This window comes from Carassius auratus, chromosome 1 (assembly GCF_003368295.1).
Source record: "Carassius auratus strain Wakin chromosome 1, ASM336829v1, whole genome shotgun sequence".
NCBI classification, from domain to species: domain Eukaryota; kingdom Metazoa; phylum Chordata; class Actinopteri; order Cypriniformes; family Cyprinidae; genus Carassius; species Carassius auratus.
This window is the reverse complement of record NC_039243.1, coordinates 31760895-31779875: the sequence shown is the minus strand read 5'-3', so window position 1 is coordinate 31779875 and position 18981 is coordinate 31760895. Positions and strand designations below refer to the sequence as shown.

General features: G+C 37.6%; 2 protein-coding genes across 4 annotated transcripts; both read right to left on the bottom strand.

Moving 5' to 3' along the window:
- Window positions 1–1738: 1738 nt before the first annotated feature.
- Window positions 1739–4480, bottom strand: LOC113107725 (rho-related GTP-binding protein RhoH). Of its 2 annotated transcripts, none has more exons than XM_026270418.1 (2): window positions 4271–4480; window positions 1739–2954 (listed from the first exon to the last, which is right to left on the bottom strand). In XM_026270418.1, the coding sequence occupies exon 2, from the start codon at window positions 2724–2726 to the stop codon at window positions 2148–2150; it is 579 nt and encodes a 192-aa protein (XP_026126203.1). In that variant the 5' UTR covers window positions 2727–2954; window positions 4271–4480; the 3' UTR covers window positions 1739–2147. The 2 variants fall into 2 exon arrangements, with proteins under 2 accessions (XP_026126203.1, XP_026126208.1); XM_026270423.1 differs by having other exon boundaries at window positions 1739–2951.
- Window positions 4481–5249: 769 nt separating this feature from the next.
- Window positions 5250–18483, bottom strand: LOC113107714 (NEDD4-binding protein 2-like). 2 transcript variants are annotated; one of them, XM_026270400.1, is made up of 16 exons: window positions 18245–18483; window positions 15810–16530; window positions 14967–15091; window positions 14457–14545; window positions 14142–14218; window positions 13904–14056; window positions 11431–13754; window positions 10929–11014; window positions 10735–10780; window positions 9445–9602; window positions 9230–9354; window positions 8051–8177; window positions 7783–7965; window positions 7335–7503; window positions 7107–7230; window positions 5250–6082 (listed from the first exon to the last, which is right to left on the bottom strand). In XM_026270400.1, the coding sequence occupies exons 1-16, from the start codon at window positions 18381–18383 to the stop codon at window positions 6025–6027; spliced, it is 4704 nt and encodes a 1567-aa protein (XP_026126185.1). In that variant the 5' UTR covers window positions 18384–18483; the 3' UTR covers window positions 5250–6024. The 2 variants fall into 2 exon arrangements, with proteins under 2 accessions (XP_026126185.1, XP_026126192.1); XM_026270407.1 differs by lacking the exons at window positions 5250–6082; window positions 7107–7230; window positions 7335–7503; window positions 7783–7965; window positions 8051–8177 and adding an exon at window positions 8863–8929.
- Window positions 18484–18981: the final 498 nt, after the last annotated feature.

Genomic DNA, 18981 nt, shown 5'->3' with positions numbered 1-18981 from the left:
TTTTTCAACAACAACAAAAAAAAATCATTAAGCATGTTTGCTTCACTTGCACATTCAGTGTATTAAAAGAGAGGAGTAAATAAAATCATTCTTTCACTTCCTCTTTTGTGGTTTATACATATTGCAGTTTGAGTACAGTCCTGTTGACTATATCACCTACTCTCAACCTTTATTTGATTAAAACTATATGTATAAATGTAGTTCATTTTCATTCTTCTCATGACTTCTAGAATCAGTACAACATATTTTTGCATAGCGCAGGAATACCTTAGTTTGCAAAACATTTATTACAGGATTCTCACAGTATTTCACAACGCAGATAGAGCACTTTTCTGTGGAGCCACGAAGCACAGTGAGATGTTCTCCTGTTGGGATGTGGTTTCGGGGTCTGAACTCTTCAGTTCTCCTAAAGCACGGCCTACATCACCCCATCTCCATAAACCACGTCTTCTTCTCCTCTTCCTTTCATATAAAGCGAGTAGTAGAGCACATCTCCTTTGCTTTTACATCTCGCCTGAGTGTTCGTTTGAGAACAATTTACAAATACATTCAGCTGCAAAGAAACGTTTAGCACAGAGGCTCAAAATGCCAGAGGCTGCATGTTAGGGATATTAGAAATAACTCTATTCTGTGCATTTCCCTCTGATGTCTTCTATGCATCAAGCCATATGACTTTTATATTATGTCCAAACCTGATAGCTCAAGCAAGGTGAACTCTTTTTCTGTTGTCTACATAATCATCACACGTTCACTGACAACCCAACCTGCAACCTCAGAATAAAGTGTTTCAGAATGGCTTTATATAACATCCTCGCTTCACATCCTGCACCTATGTACTGTCAAAATAAAGACATTATGTATCACGTGTTACATATTATCTGATGCTTATAGAATTTTCAAAGTAGTTTGTCATTTTGTAATATCTATACTTTCCTAAATCTACATCTCTGAAACCGCTCGTACACCTGCTGACTATCTCAGATAGCAGATGCATTCATTGCATATCGACAGAAGAGATTATGCACATATACGATCATGCTTTTGTATTTAAACAGAATGTTTGAGGTAAGAAACAGCTCGGTTCTCTCTGTATTTTTTTCTGTGCAGTTAATGTTAAGGATTTTGCAGTGTATAAGGTATCTTCAAAAATCGATTGTTTGTCAAAGACTGTGTTTTTGCTATGGAACGTTATGGAATAACCTCTAGTAAAAAAAATTTTAACAAGGCGTATTCAAATTGAGGTCTGGGGACCCCCAGGGGGCCTCCAGAAGGGCCCACACTGTCCGCAGGAAATTTCAGCAGTTAAAAAAAGAAAAGAAAGAAAGAACAGAATTGTTTTGGAACAGAATTTATTGTAAAAATGTTATCGTAGTAATAAATTTAGCTCATCAATATACATCTTCAATAATAATATGTTTCATCTAATGTTTCTTTTGGGCTTTAGTAACACAGTAAATATTACAGTAAATAACTATTATATGAAGGAGGTCTTTCTCAAAGGGACTGTTATATTTATTCTTAGCATTAATACGTCTGAAAGTCCCTTTTTTTTTAAAAATTCACAAATTTTTTTGTTTTACGTATTTAAACACATTTTCCGATGGTTCGCTTTGCACACAGAGCTAAACTCTTTTTAAATTTTTATTTAAACAACTACTTTTTTTAAGTGACCTCGTGAAGACTATCAATCTTTTAAGAATAAGACAACAAAACACAGACAAAAAGCAATGACAGCAAATCAGAAATTCATAACCAATTTAATCGGCATCTAAAATTAAGATTACAGAACGTGATCTGATTATTATGAGCTAATGTGAATCCTTGGCAGATTGAGAGGCTCCGTTTCAATTCACAAGAATGAAATATGACCCTGAAGAGCCACAATCTACAGTAGCAATAAAAGATGCACGTCTTTTTATATTTTACAAGGACACATCTTTTTAATGAATAAATATCTGTAATGTGTCTAATGTATAGTCAGATTTCAGAGCCTTTCTAGAGGACTCAAAATCAATCAATCAGTCTTTTTAGTAAACATTATCAAGATATCAGTGTTAAGAAGTTAAGAAATAGTTGGTGTTGTGTGTGAGAAACAATTGTGTCTTAGTGATGCATGAGAAGCAAGCGACATCGCTCTCTTAAAAGCATCAGGAGACTTTACAGGGGTTAAGGTCCATCAGTCTCCACCGTGTCCGTCTTCGTGCACGATTAACAGCCGTCCGAACGGCACACTCAAAAACCTGTTGCACGCCACGATTGCTGAGAGCTGAGCATTCCAGGTATCCCTTGGCACGGATCTCCTGTGCCACCTGTTTGCCCTCCGAGGCCGCGGTGCAGTTGACACGATATGGGCCTATCTCACGATGGTCCGTCTGTGTGGCAACAACCAGCACAGGAACCTTCGGGAGATGTTCCCTCACTTCAGCGATCCACTTGTGCCGCAAATTATTTAACGAATTCGCATTTGCCACAGAATAGCAGAGCAAAACCACATCCGCCTGCTGATAGGACATGGGCCGGATTTGTCGGAATGTCTCATGGCCTGCTGTATCCCACAATCCCAAGCTGATCTGGACTCCATCCATGAATACATCGACGCCAGTGTTTTCATAGATCGTAGGTCTGTAGCTGTCTGGAAACGTTTCAGACGTGAATCGTACAAGAAGTGCTGTTTTACCCACCGCACAGTCCCCAACCAGGACGCATTTCACCGAGGTCTCTTCCATCCTTCTGTCGTAGTTATTGATAATAATAATGAGTGTGAAAACAAATATCAGTGGTGTCCAACAGACGATGAAGACATCCTTCTAATCACTAAGAATAAAACACTGCAAGCTACACAGCATTCTGAAGTCTCGTGGAGTTACTCCTCGGCTCTGTAATCCAGGGAAGGTTTAGGAACGGAGTTCATTATGATATTCAAGACTGAAGTCGCCCAGCTGTATCTTTACCTGCTTCATTAAAAGAACAAAGAAACACAGTTACTATTATGCAATCACAAAACACCTTTAATCCAAAAACACTGATTTATATGCCATATATTTACAGAAAGACATTAATTCATTTTTTTTTTACTCACTCTCATGTCATTGCAAACCTGACTTTTTTCTCTTTAATTTTTATTCTGCTCCATACAGTGATAGTCTATGGAGTCAGATGTCGTTTGTTCTTTCTAAAAACATTCCGTGTGTTAATTAGAATAAAGACAGGTTTGGAATGACATGAGAATTCCGTATTTTTCTCATCCTGATTTTTGTGTTAATTAACATCTTTAAAATACCAAAGCAATACTAGAACGCCATTCTAAGGTGTGAAATCAACACAATATCCTGCTATGCAACAGAGCACAGGCCTCAGACATCGCTTTTCCGTTTGACAACATCCCTGTTATCAGCTAAAGTCGATTACATTTTTGGCTATAGTATTGTAAAAAATGCTGTTTAACACCAAAGCGATAGCTCACTTGTTTCTGTGTTTTATAACTCTACCGGCCAATGCAGCAAAGAGCGTTTTTGACAAAACACAACCTCAAAGATGGATCTCCAAATAGCAACATGGCTGTCATGAGAGGAAAGTACACTGATGATTCAAACAGCTGCTCCAGTTAATACCACAAAACACCAAATGGTAGTGATATACAGTCAGAAAACACTTTTCGGTACAAAAACAAAAAATACTGGAAACATTGTCAGACAGAACATTCTTGAGAAGCAGGCCTATATTATTTAATACCCTATTTCTTTCCTAACATAGAAAATGTGCGATTATAAACAATTACTGTATATCCTTATTGACATCAGGATTTATAAAGTCTTGTGTGTTTCGTTAAAGAAATACTATTAATATTAAAAATTTTGAGGACGATGGAGAAAACTCCCTTCACACACACACACACACACACACACACGCTGTTCACAGACTCTGAAGCATTGCAAGGTATAATTAAAATACAGATTTTTGTTCATCAAAATGTCGAACAATTTATTGAAGTCCTTGTTAACCACATTATATTAACCCGAAACCAGAATATTACAAGTTTCATTTTACATTTTTTTTAAAGACGTGAAAATGTATATTTACAATTTACAAAATAATTAATTTAGATTTAAGCTGGTTAAGAACCTTATAGATAATGAACACTATACACATCAGCTTCGGATTGGTGATTAATGTACGCAAGTAAAATTATATATATAAAAAACGGATTCACAGTTTAAAACTGATGCGCAGTATAATTAAAAGATGTTTTATATAGAATAAAACAACTCACCTCTTTGAACTCTTCAACCGTGAGATTCACCTGCATAGAGTTTAGCTCTTTTAATTTAATGAAACATCAGAAAGAGATCCGAGCTCAGTCCAATGCTGCTGAGTTTTTTCCAAACTTCAACTGTTAAACTCAGGAAACTCGAGCACCTTTGAGCACAGAGAGATAATACATGCCTTCACAGACAGAGCATACGTTGCATCCTCTAGCAGAGGGAAGTGAAGTGCGAGGCTAGGCTCTTTTCTCTGTAAAATCAAATTCCTTCAAAGCTTCCGCTGTGACGTTCTCAACATCTACAGTATGCAGTCAAGAACTCATTATGCATGAAACAGTCTAATGCAGCAAAACAAGAAAGATTAAGCCCTTTGCTCTTTGTTTGGGGTCCCTGAGACCACAGTGCTGTGTGAATGCATTTTAATCACTTTGATAGGAATCCTTATTTCCAGTTTAACTGATTTGATCATAAATCAGACACACCTTTTAGAAAGGTCTCTAAAACAGCATTGGGAAGTAGAATAACTACCAGACTTAAGTTATGAAAGTGCATGTAATTAAAGCATGATAGTTTTGTCTTTGCTGTTTTTAGATCAGCTGAAGGAATGATTCAAAGCATCCAAACCTTAGTGCATGTGCTATAGCATCAAACATTTAATAAAGAAAGAAAGTCATTGAGCGCGTCGCCCTCTGATGGAGAGGAAGTGCACTGCATTCACATCCACAGCTGCCGCTTTCATCATGGAGGAATCTGACCTTTACTCATTAAAAGAAACGTCAGCTTCTGAGCGTTCAACAAGCTGAGCTATATTTTCCCCCGCCAACGGTTTCTACTGATTCAAGGGGAAATGCAGAGAAAGAGAAACGAGGATGTAGAAAACGTTCAGCTGTGTTTTTGAGCTCCAAGCACATGCTACATGAAGCCCTATAGAGCTGTGCTGATTCAACTCCATTATAATTTCACCCGCCCAAAAAAAATCAAAGCTTGCACATTTTAAGACTTTATTCTTCCCCTTCATTTTTTTCCCCCAATAACAAAATTATACATATAAAATCTTTCAAGGTTCCAAATATACAAAAAAACATTTTTCAAGAATAAATTCTGACACATAAGGATTGTGATTTGCATAGCAGCATTAAGATGTCTTTAAAAATACTGTGGCATCAACATTTTAAACTGGAAATATAAAAAACAAAGCGGAGCTAAAACTATATAAAATCTATCATTCTGATCTAGGATCAGTCCGAGCTGCTCACAAACAAACTAAAATGCAAAGCTGACTGAGGATCAGCATTTATATTTCCAGAAACACTATTAAATACATTTTAATTTACATTTTATATAATATACCAACCAATGTGGTTAAATCTCTGAAAACCACATCCTAGATCTTGTAAAACGGACATTGCATTGCATGTACAAGCCGAAAGCATGGATTGAAACAATGTACAAAATCAAACAAGTACCTGAATAACAATCCACTTTTGTGGGGCCACTATCTATTGTGTCTAGTGACCTTGGAAGGGAGCATCAACATACAGCATTCAAGAAAGTATAATCTGTATATACAGCTCAATGCATTAAAAAGAAACACTGTAAATATGAAATACCTTGATTTTTGTGACTTTGATGCACTCTTTCAGAAAGACGTGAAAATATGCATGTAGTAAAAAGACAAAAGAAGTGTAAATACTGGCACTTTTAGTCCTCAGAGAAAACATTGAGGCAGTGGAAAGAGAGAAACTGAAGGCTAAAAGCTTCATTAAAGCAGCTCTCTGTGAAACGTGACCAGCACCAATCCGGTCTTAGGCTCGGTGTAACTGTGAGAAAGACACACAGAAATGAAGAAATCACAAAATGCACATTTAAAGACAACTGGTTCTGCAAAATACAATATCAAAATATGTCAAGTCCCTATAATGCTGCTGGCTTCTTAGCATTCACTTATTACTCATCTGTTTAGATGTGCATTTACTGAATGAGCACTGTGCAATGTCCGAACTGATTGCACTGTATTTTACACATTCACTGTATTTTAAGTCAAATCATTTTATATTTTTAAATGTTTTACATTTATTTTAAATAAGTATTTTTTTAAATAATTTTCAAAGTTTTTAAATTGCTTGTTTTATTTTTGAGATTATTTTTCTTGATGATTATTTTACTTTTTTTTTATGTAAAGCACTTTGAATTACCACTGTGTAAGAAATGTGCTTTATAAATAAACTGGCCTTGCCTTGCACAATTTTAATTGTTTTAAAATGCATATAAATAAATTAAGATTTCAAAAAAGGATTTTTAAATCAACTTTAAATCTTAAAAGATGAAGAACCTTAGAAATAATCAAAACTATGTGTATCAAGTTTGGCTTGCTGATCACTTTATGCTGATGAAATAACCTCATTTAGAAAAACAGACCCACTGAGACAATTGTGCATTTTTGTTAATATTTTAAATAAAAGACCAATTCTCATTGCTTAATAGCATGCATATTACTAGCACATTGGCTGTTTATAAAGCACATATTAATGCCTTATTCTGCATGAGGATATTTTAGATATCCTAAACTTAACAACTACTTTACTAACTATCAATAATCTGCTATTTAGGTAACATTCACAGTTAGTAGCTACATAATAGTGAGAATTGTTTCTAAGCCATACCCAGCTAAATACACAAGCACGTTTAGATTTTTATGTGTGACTTAAGAGCGTTTCCAGATATTTGTAATACTTGGCAGGACCTAGAATGTGTTTAATTTCATTTTCATGCGATGGCATGACTGTTGCATGTAGTGAATCAATGCAGCATTCAGAAAGAGGGCGCTGGAAGCAGTCAGTAAACCTGTAGTGGTGCTTTTGGAGGTAGTCCAGTACAGCAGGCCGGATGCGTGCCACTCCTCCTTGGCTGTGATTGCCTCTTCCAGTGATGACTGACAGCTGAGGCGGACACAAACCCTGACTGAACTCTACAAAAGACACATGCATTAAAGAGAACACCAGAATCTGAAATCAAAACCCATACACATCCATGTGATGCATACACTACAAAAACGGTTAGTGGATCACATACCTAAATTTTTGTCGGCGAGAACCTGACTAAGATGATGGAGGGCCTCATCCACATGCAGTCCGTGGAGATCTAGAATATTCTGAGGCAGGAGTGAAGCATTCACTCGCTGGAATATCTGCATGGCTGCTCGGTGGTTCGCTTCACGCATTTTCTCCCCGTGCATGCGACCCTAAACATTTACACAAAATTGTGCATAGAATCTTTATAAATAAGAGCTCTGATCCAAGAACAGCACTGCACTCCTCATGCATTTTAAAAAGCACCTGCTTATAGATATAGAAAATAATGCTCGACATGTGGGGATCCTGAAAATGTTTAAATGAGATGTGATAGAAAAGACACAAACACTGATTTAACTACATTATTTACACTGCTTCATGGAATGAGTAGCTCATTTAGGAGAACGTTTGAAATCCCCAGCATACATTATAATCTTCATCTCTTTAACCTGTTGTGTGTAGAAACTAGCCACATCCTTGCGTCCCTGATGAAGGGCTTCAGCCGCCTTGTTAAAACACTCGATCTGCTGTTGTCTCTGCAGTGTTGCCTCTGTGCGGAAGTCCTCATATTCTGGATCCTCCGAATCCTGGAAGTGAGCAGTTTCCTCCTCTCCATCTTTTGTCTTCCATCTCTGAGTGAGCGAGACAAAATGTGTCAACGATCAACACGGGGATCCCGTTTCATTTCAGTATGCTGTAAGGTCACACGTAGCTCACCCGCTCTTTGCTCTGAGTTCTGTGCGTGGCGTTACGCTGAGGGACAGGTTCAGGAGCCACTGCGTTTCTGACCGGCCCTTCATCCAACAGAGCATGCAAAAACTGTTCGGTGTGCTCCAGAGAGTAGCTACACAAACACAAGCACAACCTTTCAGCTCGTCTTATTGTGCACAATTCCTCAGCACACATTTTAAAAAAAAAAAACTATTGCCGCATGCATATTACTTGCATACTGACCTATAATCAGTATTATAAAGCATATATTAATGTCTTATTATGCATGACAATATTTTAGATTAATGGTGGTGCAGCAATTGTTCAGTGTGGACAGACATATAGCTCGCCACCAGATATGATGCTTTAAAAACTCATTAAAAACTCTAAACTATGATTAAGTAACTCTTAATTCATACCTAAATTTAATAACTACCTTACTAACTATTATATATAAGCAGCAAATTAAGAGTTTATTGAGGCACAAGTAAGAGTTAATAGTGTGAGCTGGACCTTAAAATAAAGTGTGACCAAACAAAGAATAAACTAAAAATGCCTTAACCAAGAAACCAAGGCCACATGAGAGAAAAAAAAGAAAAAAAAAGAAATTCACATTATCGCAAAAACTCCACACATTAGAATGTCTACTTTCTATAAATGAAACCTTATTCTGCATTATTTCTTAACTGAATTTTTAATTTCACATTATGATCTTTAAATGCATTGTGAATGCCATATCATGCTGCAATCATTTAATTTTAGCAGCACAGTTATCACAGGCACAGGGTTAAAAGGACAGTTCACCCAAAAATTACATTTCTGTAATCATTTACTCACCCCCATGCTGTCTCAAACTGGTATGAATAATCTTTCTTCTGTTGAGCACTAAAGAAGATATTTTGAAGAACCATTTATATTTATGGAAAAATAATACCATGGAAGTCAATGGCTGCCGTCAACCGTTTGGTAACCAACATTAAACAAAATGAAAAAGAAAGAAACTCATACAGGTTTTAAACAACTTGAAGGTGACAGAATTTTTGGGTGAACTGTCCCTTTAAGAATCTGGTTTTGTTTTTCCAATGGGCTTTTTCAATGTCCAGAGCCATCACTGATAAGCCCAGTAAAATTTTATCTGAACAAATATAAAACTATTGCTAATATCACTATGTATAATATTCTCACTTGTGATCTCTGAAGATATCCCTGAGGAAATGTCGGTCTATGGTGGGGAACGTTGAAAACAGCTGGTTCTCCTTCAGCGTGTCTGCACCATCTTTCTTATCCAGTTCCCTCCGACTTGACCTGAACTAAAACCCAAATGCAGCTCATTCTCACTGCTTACTTTCACACTTCTTGGCAGTGATTATGCATTGTGTGTGCCCGTGTGTGACCGTTACCTTCTCCGTGCTGTCTTGCTTCACCTGCTCTTCAATCATGATGTCCCTCAGTGAGACAGGAGCACGGGATGCACTCCAGTGATCCATAAAAGGGATTTCTTCATGCAAACCTAATTGGTCCCTCAGCCTGCTCTGTGATTCACCCCAGTGGACAGGACCTTGATTACAATGGAGACACAAAGAGAGATAAATCAGCCAAGATGAGAAACAGTGAAAAATTATTCATAGCATGGAGTGGTTTTCACAAATTGGGTACACTTTGGTTTCTCATTACAATGTTAAAAGCAATCTTGTGCACTATATATACTATACTATATGTACTGTATATATAAAAATATGTATATATTATCCATCTGTATGTACTCAGTGCAGCTTTTAAAATCCAAGGGAAAGATCAAACACCAGCATGTCAGAAAGAAAAACACAGAATCACTGAATTGGAAAAAGAATCAGCCCCCTCCTAAAAATTAATCAGATGCAGCTAATCACTTTCTCAAAGGCACTCAAAGCTGTTCGACTTTCAACTGCGATCAGCTGTGCTTATTTTGATTAGCTCTGCATGAAAAGAGCTTTTACTGGAGCATTTGACAAAGAGAGGTCATTGTGTGCATGTGACAACAAAATCATTAATTCTCCACAAATGTGGCTTGTTTTGGAGGGTTGCAAGAAAAATGGAAAATCCTCAAGTAAGACTACATGCAGTCAGACTGAGCTTTGGCAAAACACACCTTGAAGATTAATGATGTATTATTTGGCCTCAACACCAATCGATATATCTGTCTGAAATCCAATCCAACTCAACATCCAAATAACAGGATTCCTGCAGCTGGTGATGTCCTGTTCTGGAGACTGGAGCATGAGTCAAAATACTGAGGGAAATCTGCCAGAAAGTTGGCAATGACCCAAAGAACACAGCAAAACTGACAAACAGTGATGAATGTCCTTGCATGGCCTCATCAGAGCCCAGACTTAAACCCCACTGAAAATCTGTGGAATGACCCGAAAACGGCTCACAATCAAATTGAATTGAACTAGAGCAGTTCTGCAAAGAAGAGTGGGCAAAAACTGCAAAGTCTGATGTGTAAAGATAGTAGAGATAAATCCCAACAGACTGAAGGCTGTAATTAAAGCAAAAGATGCTTCAACAGAATACTGACCACGAGGGGCTGATCCCTTTTCCAACTCAGTGACTGTATTTTTATTTATTTTTTTGGTGTTATATCTTTCACTTGGATGTTATACCTGCTGTAAATCTTTTTTTGTGTGTATTGAGAGAATAAGCGCTCTTACTCTCTTGCATTAGTTGATAGGACAGAGCTGCTTGTCTTTGCTTCTCCTGCCAAAAACAACAGACCCCAGGTAAGTTTTACACCAATTCAGATAACAAAATAAATCACAATATAATCAAATAATGAAAACATTGAAATAAAAACATGTGCAGCTTTTCGGAGGTTACTGGAAAACATATTATCAAAATATCACACTTGGATAGTTTCCTTCCATTTCTGGTGCAGCAGTTTGGCCAAGTTCAGGTCTATCTGCACGGCACAGTCATCTGAAGAAAACGCACCTGCAACAATATGGATTTTTTTAAATAAAGATTTTACAACAATTTCATGAGTGTGAATGAGGATCGAAGTGTTTTTTTCATTTTATTTCAAAGTAAGAGCTTTTCATATCACTGTATTAGTGATATTCATATACTGTAATTAAGACTACCTTCAAGATTAAATATTACTTTTTAATGGGAACACAATAGTTTAGTGCAGTTGTTCTCAATTGGTCCTGATGGCAGTTTTGCTCTAATAGTATAGGAAAAAACAAAGCCTACTGGAAAATTATAAAATGAAACTAACCACAGACTGTGGGTTTTGTCCATATTGAATATTGAAAAAAACAATGTTTTTGGCTTTGTATTGACACTTCATGTTACTGGAATGAATGACTGAATCATTTATTTGACTTATTGATTCGATGTTTTATTACCTGGACTGACCCCAACGGGTCCAAAAAGCTCAGAAAGCTGCAATGCAAGTTCAGTCGGAAGTTTCAGCTCCAAGGTTTGGATATCCATTGAATTTGGCTCTCTCCCCTTTCTCTCTCTTTCTCGTTCCTTCCTCTCCTCCTCCTCTTTGCGCTCCATTTCATCAACCTGACACAGCAGTAAATGAGTTATGGCATTCACCTCTGCTCTTGTCTCCTCATGTTCTTCTTCTTCCTCCTCTTCGCTCCCTTCCTTCAATGCTCCCTCCGGGCACTGGACAACATTCTCACATTTTGTCTCTAATGCCTCTTCCAGCCCAGGACCTGTTTTATCTGGCTGTTCCTCATTTGCTGCTGTAACCTCCAGTTGTACTTTAGTGCCTTCGATCGCAAAGGACGTTTCGGGCTCACATTTTTTCATGGTCATGCTCGCTTCATCCGATCCTTCAACTTTGCTTTGTGAACTCAGACCTGGACTCCAATCATCATCAGCTTGGCTAACATCACTAAAGATAGATTCCTGAAACTTGGGACTGATGCTATTTGCTGAAATGTTGCTAGAGTCAATTTCTGAGCCCATCACGGTTTCTAATGGGTTTATAGAGGGTTCACATGACTCTTCCTCAGGAACCAAAGACCCCATGTCATTGCCCTCGCCATCTTCCTCATCTACTTTATACAGTCGCTCTCCAGAATCTAGTAACAAGTTAGTTGTAAACTCAATATCTCGATGGCACTTCTCATAAAGGTCCTGCAGAATATCCATCGAGACACTTCTGAAATGGCGACTCAAAATTTCCAGGTTTTCCTTTTTAGAGTGAGTTTCTCTAAAGTCGTTCTCTTCCACCTGAGAACCCTTCTCATGGACCACACGATACGGCACTCCCCGTTGGAAGGCAGACTGCTCTTCATTTGTTTTTGGGGTAAAACGCAAAGAGTTTCCATCCAAAACAAACACACCGCTACTAGAGAAGTCAGAGTCTAACTCTGAACACGTCTGCTGGTCAATTCTCCAAAGCAAGGCAAAGTCCTGAGGTTGTGTTTGGGTCGAGGCACAGGAACATAACAGCACGGGTAAAGAAGGAGGTTCTCCTGTAAGTGCGAGATCAGTGGGAACATGCAAAATAACTGGAGATTCTGAGCTAGGCGATGTAAGACTTTGATTTGTAAAGGTAAGTGCCAGTTTACAAGATTTCCCAACTCTCCGACTAATCCCTCTCCGTCTCTCCAGACTGCTTTCTGAATCTCCGACAACCTTTGAACACAGAGATTCTGGGACATTTGGGCTCAATCTGCATTTCTCTTCTGACAACACACTGTCCTCCTGCTGAACCTCATCCTGTGTGCCCTTCTCAACACACACTGGGGTGGCCTGCTCAGTTGGGTCTGCTCTCGATTTCGAAGGACTTGAAGAATCTTTGCTTGGGTCAGTGCACTCTGAGAACGTTCTCTCCAGCACACAGTCAGGGAGCTCAGGCCAAACCACAGTCTCCAAGTTCAAGGTACCCTCTTTTCCACCAAAGGAAGGGGAATGCAGAGTAGCCTGTTTACTTGGAGCTGCCGCTTGGAGAGAAGAGTTCATTCCACCTTGCAGTAGATCAACAAGTTTTTGAAATTCAACTATCTTCAGCTTCTCGGTATCGGACTGCTTGTCTTCATCAGCAGAAGCGTTATCTTTGTGTTCAACAACACTGGATTCCAGAACAGTGTTATTTCTTGAATTTTTATGTCTTCCTTGACGTTGTCCTTGAGACTCCATTGGCCAGTCCCCTACAAAATCCAACAGCTCTGGTCTTACTCCTTTCTCTTCAGAAAGAGACTCAACTTCACATCCCTCCTCCTTATCTTGCCCTGAGGAATCAATCCTGAGGTCAAAGTTCACAGGTTGGTCAACGGCACTAGCTGCGAGGGCATTTCTGTCTCTTCCTCTGTCCCTTCTCACACGCTGAGCAATGGACTCTGAAAATGCCACGGGCAACTCCCGAAACGTTTCATGTGCTGACGCTACAAATTCTTCAATTGTCCCGCAACTCAAATTTCCCAATTCTTTTTCCGTGTCCACAAGGCAGGCATCTAGCTCTAAGTCTAACGCTTCGGCATCAAGCAGATCCGACAGAGGTATTCCAGACCCTTCCAGAAGGGTTTCCTTGGATTCCTTGGAACTGTAGGAGCTTATTTCACTTTCGTCCTCACCTGCAGATATTGTACTGTAAGTCTGGCTAACAGAGGACACATCGGGGAAAGATGAGGAAAGGTTTATGTTTAGTTTGCTCAACCCAGAGTCACCAACAAGATCAGGATGGCTGAGACAAGGGGGTAAAGATCGCCTGAAGGGAATAAGAGAAATACAAAAAAAATTTAGTTCATAGTTATTAACACTCAAATTCTCCTCTACAGTTTGTGACCACCATGTTCTGCTGCTTGTGTTTAAAGCAAAACACAAATACTGTAAAGTGTTTATAATGCATATGCTCACTGGGGTTGCTCCGTCTCTGTTTGGGTCAAATCCACAACACTTGGCACCTTTTCCGGTCTTTGTGAATTCATGATGCTCTGGACAGAGACAAATCTGTCGTACCTTTCTAATATGCGTCGGATCTTTTCTTTTGATACTTGATGCCTTGTGCGCCTTCATAAAGAGGGCAAAACAGAAACAGTTTATGAATCTGCAACAAAGAATAGTTATTTCTAGTTTGTGGTTATGTATGACATACTTCTCCAGCTCTCTGGGTTTAGTTTTCCACCAGGTATCTGGCTCACGAAACAACACCCTATATCTGTGTTTATGTGCCTAGAAGAAAATAAAAGAAGACCTACAATCAGCACAATGGCCTTTTTATGAATCTCTTTGTGTGCACACAGTCAAGTGCGGAACATTCTAAAGTTAAACCAATGAATAATATATATAGCAATGTATAATTGTGTAGTATGATATACGTATTCATAACAATACAACACAATATAGATACGGTTTGATATGAACATTAATAATGTATTTAATACAAAGCGATTCAAAATAACTTGCTTACCATAGAAACATATGGTTTCATCTCCCAACATTGCATATTGGTGTTGTCTATTATGATGGGTGACTGGCCTTTTTCAAAAGCCTCTTTTGCTGAAATGTTGATCACCACAAAGAAATTGCAGAATGATTATATAAAGACTAAAGATGAAGTGTGTAATTTAACGTGCTATCAGTCGAATAGCTTAAATAATAATGTCTGTTTGTATTAGTAGTACTACATTTCACCAAAACAAACCCTTAACCAAAAGGATCACATCACTATCTTGATAGCCCCGCCCCCAAACATATCTATGCAGCACAGGCACCTCCCCCATCACAAGTGGACACGCCCCTTATTGATGATTGGCTACAGGAGTGTTCCAATGCTCTGTCTGTTCCCCTTTCAACAGTGTTTATTAGAAATCACTCATTGCACCTTTTAATAATTTAACACAAAGTGCAATAACTGCTATTAATTGTACACACCAGACATTTTGCTTTGGTTTGAGCTTAACAGGCCTGTAATACTCACCTCTCTGGTGATTCCACTCATGGGCCTCTCCTAGTAAATGGGGCTCATAATGGTACTCTCCATTTCGAGTAAAATAAGCATCAGTGCTTAAAACAACCCCTCCAGGGTTCTGCGCCAACATAGCACTAGACAAAAGAGATAGACAAAAATATATCTATAAAGCTACCCTACAGCAGAGTGGTCAGAGTAATTCTGAAACTTCACTAAAAAAAACTTCAACATGGTTTCTTTAGTTTTGTATTGCAATACAATACAATACCATATATGACCATGGACCACAAAACCATTTTTTTAATGTAGGTTTGTGTTTCTGAAAGCTGAATACATAGGCTTTCCATTGATGTTTGGTTTGTTATGACAGGACAATATTTGACAGAGATATGAAAACCTGGAATCTGAGTGTGCAAAAAAATCTAAATATTGAGAAAATCATCTTTAAAGTTGTCTACATGAAGTTCTTAGCGATGCATGTTACTAATAAAAAATTAAGTTTTTATATATTTACAGTAGGAAATTTACAAAATATCTTCATGGAACATGATCTTTACATAATATCCTAATGATTTTTGGCATAAAAGAAAAATCTATCATTTTGACCCATACAAAGTATTGTTAGCTATCGCTACAAATATCCCCCCAGCGACTCAAGATTGCTTTTGTGCTCCAGGGCACATATATCATGAAAAAAGCTTGGCACCACCACATGGCAAACGTCCCACCCATGAAGCGTTACCAAAGAACAATCCATCTAAGATTTTCTTAAGACACCAAAAAAAGAAAGGATCTCCTATTCTATTCCATCTCTTTTCAACAGAATAACACACATCCCAGATTTCCGCATACTTGGCAAGGGTGGTTTTGCCAGATCCAGGAGCCCCTCGGAGTAACACCAACACCTGCCCTTCTAATCTGAGCCTGTTCCTGGATGGCAGAGTCCATGATTTCGGTACAGCTGGAGGAGCTTGTCTGATAGGTGCATGAGCCAACCATTGAGCAGCAGGGAGGGCATTAGAGCCCCATGCTGTGGAGTTAGGAATAACAGGTGTAATGAATGCCGGCCTCACAGCACGGGGATGAAACTCGGCAGCATGAGTGTTCCAGAACATGGCAGGTGTGCTGAGAGCTTCTTCTTGTTCTGGTCTACAGTACACCTGAAAGGCTGAGGGTCTCAGTTCAGTAGAGCTGGCTTCCAGTGTCAGGTGACTGAAGTCAAGAGATATGGCTTTGGTCTCTGGGATATGATCCCCACCAAAACTTAATTCATTCACTGGTGAACTACCACTGCAGGCCTCACTGAGCCCGGGATGTGGTGCAGTCTGAGGAGCTGGAAGCTGGGATGAGGAGAGTGGGAACATCAGAGGATGCGAGCTGGGTTGAGTCTGCTGTGCCGTCAACGTTTGAAGTTCCTGATCTAAGAGAGCATCGAACTCTTCTGTCAGGAGGGTTTCAGTAGGATTGAGCTCCGGATGTGATGCAGGCTGGTTTGAAAAGACGAAGCTCTGTGATGCGGCTCGGTCCTCAGCAGCGTCTGACAGCTCCAAAAGAGAATCCATTGCATTGTCCACTAATACAGAAAGATGAAAAAGAAAAATATACATATATTAAAATGTGTGCACTATTTAAGGACATTGTGAAATATTATTACCATTTAAATAATAATAGAAAAAATGTTTTGTGATGGCAAAACTGAATTTTCAGTAGCCATTGCTCTTTAGTGACACATGAACCATTTTTCATTCAACTTCAAAAGTTTGGGATGAGTAAGATTTAAAACTAATAAATAAAATAATGAATACTTTCAGCAAGGATGCATTAAGTTGATAGTTAAGGCAATTATAATGGTACTAAATATTTCAATTATGTTGTTTTTAAGCTTTTAATTAATCAAATAATCCTGAAACAATTTATTAAAAATAGTATGCATCAGAAACTATATAATAAAAGTCATTTTTAATAATTGAGCACCATATCAGGATGATTACTGAAGACTGAAATAATGGCTTCTATAACATCAAGATTCAATTAAACTGAAAATAAGATTGCAATGATAAACAGCTATTTTAGATTGCAATGATATTTCACAGTATTACTGTTTGTGCTGTATTCCTGATTATATAAATGCAGCATGGTGAGATTGACATGCATTTAAAAATCATAAAAAAACTTCATTATAACACTCTTTTAGTGGGTAATTTTTCATTTTAAGAATGTACGTTCATACTCAATATAATTATAACACACTGAAAAAAAATACTTCTTAGCAATTTTACACTAACACATTTTAAGTTATTTTAACTGCTACTGCTCTGTACAATATACTTACTATTGTACTTAACACTCATAAAGAAAATATAAGCTAATATTACAATAACTATATTTAATTTCGCAATCAGAATTAAGTAAAATCAACTTACCTAACCTAAGAAAAAACTAACTTAAACTTGTACCAATTAAAATTTGCATTATGTTTAGTTAGTCAAAGCTAACTTGGCAATACTTTAATGTTTTCTCATTATAGCACCTAATTAAACCATGCTTTTAATGTGTATGTTACTAAATACACATTTAAGTAAATAATACAACAGATATCATATAGACACAATATCTACATAATTGGTAAAGCAGCACTCATCCCAACAAAGAGGCTTCATTCAGTACTTGGTACAAAAATACACAACGACAGGTTGATTTTTAGAGTAGAACTTGAACTCCAGATGTAACAAAATTGCAAGTTACTAAACCTAACAACAAAAGCAATGATAAAACAGTGTGGGGAAAGAAAAAAAAATCAACCTTATTAATCTTTCATGGCACAGTGCATGATGAAAACACCAGAATCAGAAATGCAGAGGTTTTACTTCATTTTATAAAAAATGATATTTAAGCTTTAGCTTGAATAGATTACTAATATTGAATTTATAGTCTGAACTTACTTTTTGCATTTAGAATTACAAATGCTTTCTGTAGTATTTACTTCACCAAAACATAATTTTTACCAGTGTAACTTATATAGAAAATATAATAGGATCAAGTAGGTGCATAATAGCTTTTGGTACATGTAGCTGGTTTAGGAAGACCATTAGAAGACCCAAGATGATCTCTTACCAGGAATAAACCTTCTGCTAGTTGGTCAACCAGGTAAAGTTGGGAAAGCTGGCTTTGGGTTAGTTATAGAAACCTTATGCATGTCCCCAAACAATAACAGCTTATCATAAATGCCTTATTGGACTGTGTCTTGCAATGTCAGACACTTGCTAAAATCACAGCCAGTGTCCTACCTTTAAAATCAGCCTCTGAAAGCAGCATGTAAATGACATCCGGGTCCAGATGTGAGAACATCTCCTGCATGCTCCGGACGATTTCGTCACGGTTTTGAGATTCCAGTTGAGGAATCTCATTCTTCCTTTTCTTTGGCATTCTGCTGTGACACCGACCGCGAACCCACTGTTTAGAAGTTAAACCACAGGAAGTAAAAGTGTAAGTAAACCAAAAGAAAAACAACAACTTCTGGTGTTTATTGGCGGTTGCTAACGTAATATGTTGGTGCACTACCGCCATCCACTGGACTGGAGGATATTTGTTTGATGAAAAAAATACATCAATCCAAGCAAAACATAAACAAACTAGATAATATACTTTTTTTAATTGAGTTCAAATTAGCTTTATTGAAATGACTTGCACAGTATTATCAAATCATTGTACAGTAGATGAATAAGGAATAAACGATTATATAATACAAAAACAAAACATTTACAATAATTAAGTACATACATATAAGTATACTTACATTTTATATAACCCTCTATGGTACGGATTTGCCATATGACTAGAAATAATTTTGACTAATTTATTTGTTATACTGAAATTTTTGTATATATATTGCACCATGCGAATTAAAAAAGGCAGTTGCAATATTGTATTATTTTTTATTGAGTGTATTTCCCCATTGTGAATTTGTATAGGTAATAGCATCAATAATAAGATTGCAAGTTTTTAGTAGGCTATAGTTGTATTT

Coding starts and splice junctions, on each gene's coding strand:
- LOC113107725 (XM_026270418.1), bottom strand. CDS start 2,726: ATGGAAGAGACCTCGGTGAAATGCGTCCTGGTTGGGGACTGTGCGGTG.
- LOC113107714 (XM_026270400.1), bottom strand. CDS start 18,383: ATGCCAAAGAAAAGGAAGAATGAGATTCCTCAACTGGAATCTCAAAAC. Junction 14,546..14,966: donor TGAGTGGAATCACCAGAGAG/GTGAGTATTACA, acceptor TCAACATTTCAG/CAAAAGAGGCTTTTGAAAAA. Junction 9,355..9,444: donor AGCAAGACAGCACGGAGAAG/GTAACGGTCACA, acceptor TTTGGGTTTTAG/TTCAGGTCAAGTCGGAGGGA.